The sequence below is a fragment of the Metopolophium dirhodum genome, chromosome 1, assembly GCF_019925205.1.
Source record: "Metopolophium dirhodum isolate CAU chromosome 1, ASM1992520v1, whole genome shotgun sequence".
Lineage (NCBI taxonomy): Eukaryota > Metazoa > Arthropoda > Insecta > Hemiptera > Aphididae > Metopolophium > Metopolophium dirhodum.
The window spans coordinates 126002109-126015066 of NC_083560.1; the positions used below are offsets into that span (position 1 = coordinate 126002109).

Consider the following 12958-nt stretch of genomic DNA (forward strand, 5'->3'; position numbering starts at 1 on the left):
AACAATTTAACAATAACAATATTATTATTATTTTCAATACCATTATTAATATTTACACTGATTTCTGACTCATAAATAGTATTTATATCAATTCCATCTTCTAATATAACAAACTCATCAATATTGTTGATATCCATATTGAATGCATAATTGTTAAGTTCGTTAAGAAGAGATTCATTGGCAAAATTATTGGGATTTATATTCTTACTATTAGATTGTTCATTAACAGTAATATTATTATTAGCTTGTTCATTGACAGTAATAATATTATTAGCTTGTTCATAGACTGTAATAATATTATTATTAGCTTGTTCATTGACAGTAATAATATTAATATTATTATTATTACTATAAGGTTTTACATAATGGCCATATTGTGTACTAATACTAGTGTTACTCTGAGTGTTACCTTTTATTGCCATCCGCATTAGCTTTAGTGTTCTTGAAGTCATGATGGAATTAGTTAAATAAGAAACAGGAAAATGACTAAAGCGTAGTGCAACATTAATTAATAGGACGAATACAGTATACACGATTATTAAAAACTTTAAGTTTTTTATAATCGTGGACGTTAACAACTGTCCGAAACTCAGACTGACGAAGTTTTAAATGATAATGATAATAATATTATTTAAGCGGGAACTTCTATGATAACAGAATAATATTGTAGTCTGTAAGGGAAGTTATGGGAACAATTGACGTTTAGACGATATTAATAATATATTATTAATGTATTGATAATAACACAGTATGAACAGTAGAAATACATTAATTACAAAATTGTTACCTACTTAATATATAATAATATTATACAATATTTGTGTGGGGAACGCCCTTTTTACATACTCATGTTTTACTTTTATTTTATTAAAAGGGCGCCTCAATTCAGTATAACCGTTATCAGTTAAACACATTTCTTATCTAATGAACACCATTTTTACAGAATATTATGCGCCTAATTTTTCTGAAAATTTTGATACCAAAAGGTCGGTTTTCGATTTTTTGAGGGTTACGCCCTTTCTACAAAACACCGTCGAATTATTATGTAATATTGAAGATTAAAGAACGGAAATAGTTGATTTTCTATGTTAATTTTACATTCTCATAACTCACTAAAAAATTAAAATATCGTAAAAAACCAACGAAAGAGTCCAGATAATGTCGTTACCTACCTAAAAATTTGATAATAAGCCAATTCACTCTAATATCAAAACGTACAGCACCTTATTCAATCTAGCGAACGAAAATTTGCTATGTCGTACGTGTGTAGGACGGAGACAACACAATATGCAGGTGCGGCGTCCTCCTAATTTTCCCCGGTCACCGATTTAAATAATATGTGAATGCCATCGAACATTCTAAATAGAATTTCTTTTGATAAAAATAAAAAATAAAAAAATTGCACGTGGTGCATCGATAAAACACCGAAAGGCCGAAACACAATACCGAAATAATTCCTACTCACGACGCAATTGTTTCTCAGTCAAGCTGCAATTCTTCGTTTTGAATTCCTGACGTTTCCTCAACTATAATAATATTATCTAATATAATATTATATTATACACGACGTGGTGTTTTATACGTTTTTATGATATTGCCTACATCAGGTATAAAATATACACACACTGACGAAATCGATACACACAGCAAGAGTAGGTATATCTAATAAATTGACAGTGGCAAGTACCTATTTCCTATATATAATAATTTCTGACGCCCGTTTTCGAATATTATAAGAATACAATTCACATGGCATATATCACGCAATTTTTTTTGGAAAACTCGACACCATTTATACACGTATTGTGTTGTAAGACGATCATACTTGACACAAACTACGCCTACATGAAACCCGCGAACTATTATATTACTCTAATAATAGGTATATGATAATAATAATAATATGCTATATAGGTATCTACATTGTATATTATTTATCATTATAATATATTGTGATCATTGATCACTGGTGCGCGGTTGTCGATCATATTGGTCAGCTCATATTGGCCCCATTCGGCTATAAACATTGTATTATAATATGTGTGTGGTATCCCGTATAAACGTCCAAAGTTATTGTGCTCAAAATATTATTGTCGTAGTGCCGTAATATAGCCGGGCTACCTATATTATAATATGCAATTCAACGACAGCACTGAGATATGCGTAAAATCGCAATGCACACCCAACAACTGTGCGAAGTCGTTCGTGTTCGGATACGGCAAATAATAATACTGCGTTGCCAACTACCTGTTTTTCAGTCTGAACGACGATGGTGTCGATCACAGGCCAATCGTGTACAATATTAATAAATTGATGGTCAGCAAAAACGTCTCACACGCACTTTTGCCATGTGCAGACTGTGTATACCTACTAATAAGATAGATTAAGTTAGAGCGACAGCGCACTAGGTATTTGTTTCTACACACTAGGTAGTAGTTTCGTTTTGTGATATAGAGACCTACTAAGAAAAAATTTTCTCAAATTGTAATAAGGGTATAAAAATGGAAAACGTTATTTCTTGGTTGGATTTTTTGGAAAAAGGTAACAGGGAAATACTTGGGGTAGGATCAGTGCCGCAATTAGCGGGGGTGTTGCGGGTGCACGGCACCCCCAAAAGAGTCCTATCATCGTATTTAGGGGGCCCTTTACAGACATAAAAGATTTAAGATTTTAAACTAATATTAATTTTTATTCCAATTTACAACACATGATGAAAATTGAAATTTTTCGATATCATTGTATTATATCTAACATCTAATATTATGTTTTTATAGTATTGATTATACTTATGAAGATAATATTTTATACTATGAATTTGTAACTATGACTTGTACTTAATATCTTATTTTTGTATCGTTAGTTTCAATTTTGTGTTAAATAATAGTTTTCGACTCCATGCTAATATCAATTATGTTATCTGATAAACAATTGAGAAAAATAATTAAGGCTTAGTGCTATTTTTAGACTAGTGCAGTGTGTGATGACTGATAACTGATAAATGATAATATTTTATTTAGTGAATACATTTTTGTTTTCATTTTTTATTTCACTTATAAACGTAAAATGTCTCTAAATGCTCGTTGTAGTGCTGCACAAAAGAGGAAAGCCAAAAACATTCGACTTGCCGAAACCAATAAATTACGAGGTTCGTTGGATACATTTTGTAAAATTGCAAAAACTACACAATATGTCAACACAGGCAATTAAAATTAAAAATATTATAACTTATGTTATTTCATAATTTATAGTTTTAACTTAAATATATTAATAATTATTATAAATATCAAAATAGGTAATACCCAAATTGATTTCATAAATTACACTATAAATTACTATAATATGTGTTGTAACTTGTAGGTACCTATATTAGATATATCTAAGAGAAATGAACATTTCTAATTTCTATTATAGTAATTATCTGATTACATATTATTTAGGCAATAGACAAGCATTTTGCACTGTTATTTTAGCATACCTACACACCTATTTTAAAGATAAATTAATTTTGTATACTTTAATATAAATGTTGTATACTACAACTTTTACTAGTTACTTGTGGGTAGTTCAAGACAACTAACAAGTTAAAGTCAAATTAACTTAAATAGTTTCTCACAAACCAGTAGATATACTAACTACTACCTAAGTAATATTATTTACTATGGTTATCTATACTTTGTATTCAATAATGTGATTTGAGAATTAGAACTGTAAAAAATGATAACTATTGACTTAAAATTGTAAATTAAAGAAATCTTCACTTTAAATATTAAGTATCAATTTTTTTTTTATGAAAATAAGTTCATTTAAAATGTTCAGTATAATATAATGTTCAGTATAATATAATAATCAAATAGATAATTGTTTTTAATATTTTTTGGTATTCTTATTAATTTTTGTGATTTCTTTCTTAAGTTTTGATATTCATCTATTTCAAATATTTTTATAAATTGAAATATAATTTTCATATATTTTTAATTAATTTTAGAAGAAAATCGTCTACTTCTGTAAAGGAAATACAATTGGCCTTTAATAATCTATTGGAATGTACGGTGGAGAATTATAGTACAGACAATGAATTGGAACTCCAAGAAAATGTGCTTGAAAATATTCTAATTAATTTGGCCAACGATAAAACTTCTATTGGTTAGTTAATAGTTAGATAATTATTACAAATAATTCTAATTTTGTTGGTACTAACTTTTCAAAAATATTATGAATTGCTTTGTAAGTTTTACTAAAAACATTTATTTTAATTATGAGGAAATGAAGAAAAAGAAGAAAAAGCATAGGAAGGTATTTTTTTAAGAACAGTATGACTTCTCACTGAATTTGATCTAGTTTTGAGTACACTTTTAACTGTTGAAGAAAATAAGGTCAAATATTTGAGTTGGAGTCTACAAAATGAAGTAATTGATTTATTGGCAACAAATGTACAAAATATAATTTGTCAAGAAATTAGAGAAGCACCATGTTTTGCACTTATTATTGATTCTACTCAAGATATTTTTAAAGTGGATCAAGTTAGTGTGATAATAAGATATACTAGTATAAATTACACACAAAAAAAAATAGATATTAAGGAATCATTTTTAGGTTTTTTTCCTTTACATAAACATGCTGCTAAAGACCATGTTAATTTAATACTTTAAACTTTAATGAAGTTTGGTATTGGTATAAATAAGTGTCGTGGGCAGGGTTTTGATGGGGCATCAGTAATGAGCGGAATACACAATGGAGTAAAAAAAGAATTTTGGATATTATTCCCAATGCTACATACATTCATTGCAATGCCCATAATCTTAATTTAGTACTTTCTGATGTAGCAAGAAGTACAAAAAAGTTTCATCATTTTTTGATACTGTCCAAGAAATATTTAATTTTTTTAGTAAAAGTGGACTGCGATGGGCTTCCTTAACATTTGGTGACAATGTAGCAAACATAATGAAAAAGAAAGTTTTAAAAAAAGTGTGTGTTACTAGATGGGAGGCGAGACATGATACAGTTCATGCTTTAAAAGAAAGATACATTGATGTTTTAAAATCATTAACTAACATTTACTTGACCAGTCAAAAAACAGAAGAAAGAACAAAAAGCATTGGGATAAAAAATAAAATTGAATCTTTTGAATTTATTTCACTGTTAACAATTTGGGAAAATATTTTAAGACCGTTATACACTGTTTCTAAATTATTACAGTCCCCAAATACTACTCTTCATCAAGCTTGTGAGTTGCTTGAAAATTGTGTCGGATCAATTAAAAGTTTGAGAACATATTATAATGAATTTGTGGCTTCATCAAAAATATTGTGTTCAAAATGGGGAATATCAACTCAACCTAAAAGCCGTCGTCGACTGTTTGCCAAAAAACATTTTGATGAAATTAATCATGTAGATGAGGATAGAAGAATTGATATAACTGAAGACAACTTTCGGGTGTCAGTGTTCTAACCTATTATTGATACAGCGTTGTCACAATTACAAGGAAGGTTTGAAGGAATGAAGACAGTACACAATAATTTTGAATTTTTAACTCCTTCTATGATACTAGATTCTGAAGAATCAGAATTGATAAAAACTGCATATGACTTTGTTTAGTTTTATCAAAACGATATAAGTACTGATTTCCCTCGACAACTTTTATCACTTAAAGAAAATTTGAAAATATGAAGTTGAAGACTATAAGAGATCTTAGTGATTTTTTTTTAGAAAATGATCTTTGTTCAGTCTATAGTGACATTATGACTGCATGCATTATATTTTTAACACTATCAGTGACTGTAGCTTCGGCAGAACGCTCTTTTTCAAAATTAAAACTTATACAAAATTACTTGAGGGATTTTGTTAGCCAAGAACATTTATCACCCATAGCTGTACTAAACATAGAAAAAAAGAAAACACAAGAATTAAATATTGAAAAAATAATCAACGATTTTGCTCATAATAAAGCTAGGAAAAAGAATTTTCTAAAATGATAATATTTGTACCTATTTCTATTTTTCATTCCAGTTAGTGAATAATATAATTAACATTTTATTCTTTCAAACTTCTAGTATAATACAGATGCTATTGTAATAAACTGTATTAAGGTAGGTATATAATTACTTAAAAATTAAAAAATATCAACTGAGATGAAAACACATATGGTTTTAGGCTTACATTTTGAATGGAGGCCTACGCATAAATTATTTGATCTCTTTTTGTAAGTAAAATCATTTAAAATAAAGTGATGAAAATTGAATTACTTTTTAAAATTTGTACTATATATATTGTATAGGCATTATTAGGAAAGCCAAAATAAAAATATTTAGCCGCCTGATGGGAAACCAAGTGTCTTTATTATTATTTGGTGCTATTCAATTTTATAAGACAAAAGTTTGAAATAGGTGGCCCCAAAATTTGACTCGCACCTGGGCCCTTTTATCTCTAGTTGCGGCACTGGGTAGGATTTTCGACCACCGTTTTATAAAAACTAAAAACTTAGTATATTTTGTTCTAACTATAACATGTGTAATTTCTTGTTGACAGGACATACCTGGAGTTACATCAGACGTAATAATGGGTATGTTCCAAAGCCTTTCGGAAATGCAACGTTTCTACTTGATTCATAATTTAACCCAGGCAACAAGCATTGTAAATGTGAAATAAAATATTTTTACTATAAGCATTTATTGTTGTTTATTATTAAACAAAAATATAAATGATTGTACTCTGGGACATTTACATACAAATTATGTTTACAATACTACATTGTACTATACATAATGAATATGACGTCTGTGTGTTTGTGTTACTTTAAAATAAATATTTTAGTTATTTCTATATTGTACAATTGATGAAAAACAAAATTAATATTGTTAACTTTCAGATTTCATACATTGCTCATAATTTTAATTTTATTATAAACAAATAATTACTGTCAACAGTTATATTATATAGTTTGCAAAAAAATAATAACCATATTAATATGACACTTGTTGAGGTGTAGTTTGGAACTAATTGCACCATTATCTCTTATTATTATTTAGTTAAAAATACTCAATTTTGAAGTTGACTTACATGACAAATTCGTGAATGGGGACATTGTAATTTAAATTTAAAAAATAAACATACATTACTTAATATTTATATTTATATATTTTTAAAATTATTAGAACTTAATCTATTTAATATTAAATATTTGTTATAACCACAATTTGACAAAATTGTTATACCATCAAGTTGGTTTATGTAGTATTATATAAATGATAAATGAAAATACATTATGATGTAGTAGTAGAAAGAGACACAAGTAGAACACTACATCCTCTAAGAATCAACCTATGTAAACGACGTTTAGTAGTCTTATATACTTCTTCAAATGTTTCTTCATCAACTTCAACTGTCGTAATAGTCTCTTCAGCATCTACTAACACCATGTTTTGTGAATACTGATCAAAAGCCTAAAAAATAAATATATTTTTTTATTTTATTCAAAAGTACACATTTTTAATTAATTAGTTGTTAGTTTAGTAAGATAAATTACAGATAAACACTAAACCAAAAATTGTATAATAGTATTGGTATAATTGAATCATTATTCTAGATTTTCTAGAACTATATGTTGATTACTGAATTATTTAAAGTAATATCTTTGGCTAATTATTTGACCATTTTAAAAATACAGTCTAAAAAAATATTAATATTTACATAAAGCAGACCACGTATTTCTCGGCCACAGGGCATCTTAACATATATTCTTTTATCTATACTATGACGAATTAAATCAATTTGCTCTTGGAATGTCGCAAGTAATAAAGGCTAAAATAAGTAAAAACATTACATTAAGTGGTTATAAAAAAAATTTTAAATACAAATGCTAATTAGTTAACATTACAATACCTCTGTTTCTCCTTCTGGCATTTTAGTTACTATAAATATAACTTTCTTAAAATTACCGTAATAGATGTAAGCTCGGCCTTAGATTACAGGGAAGTAACAAATAAATTAATGATGGACAAATAATTTTTACTTTTACAGGTAAATAGTGGTGATTGACGATTGTTGTTAAAAATTGAATATAAATGATAAATGTATAGAAAACAACATAACCTCAATGATGAAATATATTTTGTTGTAGTTTAATAAATAAGTACTAGAGTGCGCTGCAGATAAGAAAACCCGGGCAACATACGGCATAGAACAAAGAGTGAATAATATATCTATATATCTATCTAATACTATAAATTCACAAGAAAAACAGCTGTTCTATGAGGAATTCATGGTGGAAAAAATTAAACACCGCTCCGTTTCCCCAGTCCGCTGGACCATTTCCCACTATAGCGCGACCAATCGCGTACCTTCGCCGCGGCGGCGGTCGGTTTTAAAACATTTTCGAAAAATGTTACGTTTTTCACGCCGTTTTTCGCCTTTTCGACATTTTCTCATTTCTCATCCCCGTCACTCCACCATTCACATATAGTTCGTTCGTTTTAAAAGCCGCGTGGTTTGTACGCGATATCGGTCCATAGCCATCGCAATCGACGCCAGCGTAGGTCGTTATTATGCTTTTTTCGTCTTTCTCGATTCGTTTCGTCAACTGCCAGTTTGTAATGGATGGTGTTAAATTTGAATTCAATGATATAATATCATTGTATAAGAAAAACGATTCTGAGCGAAAACGGTCAGTCAGCCTATGATATTACTAATAGTATATTTGATGATATTATTGTGAAAAAAGTAATTTATATATTTACCTATATACGTGGAACCTTATTTTAAATTTTCGATCCTTAGCTACAATAGTTGAACATTTTATACATTTTTATCTACAAAATAGTTATTAAATTATAAATTTGATAAATTTTGTCAAAATTTGAACTTAAATGCAAATAAAAAAAAATTGTGCCGATGTATTTTTAATATTTTGCAACTGCTATTGTAACAATATATCAGGAGCCTTGCATTCAATTTTCACGCTTTTTTACTAAACAAATAAAATTATATTGATATTTATAGAATAAAAAACTAAAAAAATTGAAAGCCGACAATGTCCGTAAACAGCTCAAAAAGAGTAAAAATATTTTCAAAATTGTATGGTGTATAGAAAATGAAAATATAAACAGTCAGTAAAATTTTCATGTATCTACAGTTATTCGTTTTTGAATAACAACAAAATAGCAAAATCGTTACCTGAGAAATCGAGTGAATATCAAATGTTGTAAAAATATGAATTTCAAACGCTCATAAAAATATAATTTGACCAGCTTGCAGACATTTTTTTTTTTTGATAAAGGTAGACAAACTTATGAATAACCTTGTATTACATCTTAAAATCTTAGATTTAAAAATAAAAACTTTTATGAATTCTCATCTCAAAATAATTTGCTAATTTTCGTGATTTTTCAGTATTTTGTCAATATTTGAACTTTAAATGCTTATAAATAAAAATTGTGACTAAGGATTTTTAATTTTTTCATCTGCTAGTGAAACAATAACCTAGGAGCCTTCTATTAAATTTTCAAGCTTTTTTATCCAACAGATAACATTTTATTGATATTTATAGAAAAAAAACTAAAAAAAAATGAAAACTGCATGAAAATGTCCGTAAACAGCTCAAAATAGGTCAAAATGTTTGGAAAATGTTATGGTGTATAGAAAATGCTAATATAAACAACCAGTGAAAATGTCATGTATATACATGTATGTTCATTTGTTTTAGAGTTACACCAAAAACCAAAATCGATTTTCTCGAAAACAGATTTTGCGTAAAAATTCCCGTTTTTCCTTAATTTTTCTTTTGTTTTTCACGTCGCTTTTGAAAACTACTGGGAAATTTTTACTTTTGACCCCCCAAAGTACCAACTAGATTCACTTTCCTATCAGAAAAGTTACTGTTGAAGAAAATCCAAGCATTTTTACTGTCCTAAAAGGTGATGACAGACACAAAAATAAAAAAAAAAAACAAAAACACACATCATTATAAAATCAATACATTCATCGCTTCGCTCAGAATCTAATACTCCAAATAGTATTTTAAAGCTTCAGTAAAACAAAAAAAAAAAATTAAGGGAAAACTAAGGTTCTTACGTAAAACCAATTTTCGACAAATTAGATTTTAATTTCTAGTAATTACTAATCCTAAAGTTTGGTATAATCATTGATACAATATGACGTTTTCACTGAATGTTTATATTATCAATTTCTATGCATCATACATCTTTCAAAAACGTTTATTTTATTATATTCAAATTTCATTGTAACAATATAGTATTATCTAATACAATATTTTATTATATTTTTTTATCATGGTATAAATATGGGTAGTCTGGTAGTTATGACTTGAAATATTAAACTACTGTCTCATTGACATAATGCTTTCTTTTTTTTTTATTAAATACATTTCAAAAATACAATATAATTTATTTTAAATTATTACAATTCGTTTAAAAATGTTTGGGAATGTTATGGTAAATGATTTGCCATTAAGTGTAGCCATTATATCAGTACTTGAATCAAAGAATTTCAAAAATATAATAATAACAAATCACAATTTAGCTTTAAATTTTAATCAATCATGGTTTAAAAGCATTGGACTACCAGATTAGGTGTAAAATAGTATACACAGTTGAGATAATTATTTCGAATAATATACATTTTAATATGCCATGTGATTCAAGTCTATTGCATGCTACATTAGAAGTACGAGTACAAGTCTTACAGTAAAAAAAAAATATCAATTGAAAGCGTGTAGCAAATAAAACGCCGAAAAAGAAAATTACGTTAAAACAATAAAAATATAAATATTATGTAAAAAAAAATGTCAGGCAATATTAGTTATTATGTAGGTACCATCCAATAAATTAGAAAGATAGGTAAGTACCTACTTATATAATATTATATTAGGTAGGTATATCTAGCTATAGCTATAGCATATAAGACATAAAAAATATAAAAGTCCTATTGAAAATAATGATATAAAATTAATATCAAAATAATTCACTGCTGTCTTGTTGACTGATCCTATTATTTGTTGCGAAAGTTGTCGAAATTTCCAGTGTCTAGTTTAGAGAGTGAAACATTAACATAATCAGCGCGCGACATGATCAGTGGCGTGATTAGGACGCGATAATGCGAGAGGATATAAATAATTACCTTATATTCACGCGTCCTATCGCCCTATCGCCGACATATAGCACTATTAGCACTTATTGTCACTTGATAGGTACCAGGTATATAACATCACACATTAGTTATTATGGACAGTTATAATAGTTATTATATATAAATAATAAATATTATATTATAATTTATAAACATATAATTATTATAAATAAATATTATAATACTATACTATAATATTCCACAGTATATAATAGTATTGTGTGGATTAAATAGATTGTCATTGTAAAATGTAAAGTTTCGAAGCTATTGTAAGCCTATCGTTAAGTTATTTATTCAGTTGACAACAATTACTGTAAAATACAGTATTTTATACGCATTGTGTAGTTATTATAGATATAATTATTTTGATTAGCTATATAATATTATAATATTTACTGATGAACGGATTGACACGTATGTCTGAGTACTGATCTGAGACGAAATAACTCTGATTCCAAATCCTTTCGCCATATTGTATCACTCACACTGGACAGCGACAATATTCAAACAGGTGCCTGTATAACATTATTGTAAAAGTATACGAAAAAGACGCACATTACAAATTTTGTACAAACGTATTTAAAATTATTAAAAACATTAAATGGGTACAAAATATGTACAATGGTACATAATAATATTGTGTTTTGTGCGTTTTATGCGTATCAAGACGCTTAGACGCTGCAGCACATAAACTATAATTTTATTTACCTTTGTTGATCATTCAATAACATGACGTGGTACATATATGTACAATGTACAAAATACTATAGTATAATACTTAAGTACTACAACACGTCAACACAGTACGTAGGATATCGTACACGTGCGGGTTGATGACGTCTTGATGACGTGTTATTGGTTTTCACGCGGTAGCATTTTAAATATTGTATATAAATATATCAATGTGTATTTTTGGTATCCGCGGTAATCTAAAAAGAAAAAGAAAACGACTTTCGTCCACATATTTGGCGACCACGATAATATTGTAGGTATTATTAGTTATTACCAGCTAGGTACATCGTTTCGAAGCGTCATCTTTTATTGTTGCGTCAACGCTTTTTACAGGCTTCTAGTCGTCTCCAGCTGAGGGATGCGATTTTTGAGTTTCACCATTGTATAATTTGATATTATGCATTATAATTAATATAATATATACTACGATTCAGACAAAAACACATCTCACTACAATACACGATTGTCAATAGGGCATACGACGCCTGCGGATGGACTGTGAGGTCGTGTACCTGTATCTGATACCACCTATAATACGCGTAAGACGTTATTTATACAAGGTGATACTTTTATCGTAGGACAATCATTATTTCAAAAACTCGTCTCATCTTTTTACATAATTTTCAGTTATTAAAAAAAAAGATTTTTCCAGATTAGTTTTTATAACTTAGATGTAAACATTATGAATTATTATATATATAAACTTACAATTTAATATTTTGTCTAAATATTTGAAAAAAAAAATATTAGAGTACCTACTTCTGTTGAACCAAATTAAATTAAATACATTTTCCTCTGTATATTTTAATAACTGTATAAGCATATTATACAATACATCACTAACTAATAATTAACAAACCACTTTGTTTAAGTAAAAAATTAACTTCCTAATTACTTATTTGATTTTAAAAATTTCGTGAGTTATACGAAAATTTGTATGGTAAATTGAGAAAACTGTGAATTTATTCTTTAAAATTTCATTCAAAAATCAATGTAATGATATCTTGTAATTTTTTTGTAACTTTCATGGGTCCATTATTAAAGGCATCGGAGTCAACATAGTTTAATGGTTCATAAGCAGCTGCTA

The 12958-nt window shown here is 27.9% G+C and overlaps 1 protein-coding gene across 3 annotated transcripts; it reads right to left on the reverse strand.

Moving 5' to 3' along the window:
- Positions 1 to 7223: 7223 nt before the first annotated feature.
- On the reverse strand, positions 7224 to 11976 carry LOC132936744 (uncharacterized). 3 transcript variants are annotated; one of them, XM_061003493.1, is made up of 4 exons: positions 11848 to 11976; positions 11536 to 11654; positions 7687 to 7797; positions 7224 to 7439 (listed from the first exon to the last, which is right to left on the reverse strand). In XM_061003493.1, exons 2-4 carry the CDS (start codon positions 11608 to 11610, stop codon positions 7260 to 7262), a joined length of 366 nt encoding a protein of 121 aa, XP_060859476.1. In that variant the 5' UTR covers positions 11611 to 11654; positions 11848 to 11976; the 3' UTR covers positions 7224 to 7259. The 3 variants fall into 3 exon arrangements, with proteins under 3 accessions (XP_060859476.1, XP_060859478.1, XP_060859477.1); XM_061003495.1 differs by lacking the exon at positions 7687 to 7797; XM_061003494.1 differs by lacking the exons at positions 11536 to 11654; positions 11848 to 11976 and adding an exon at positions 7879 to 8021.
- Between the last annotated feature and the right edge of the window lie 982 nt (positions 11977 to 12958).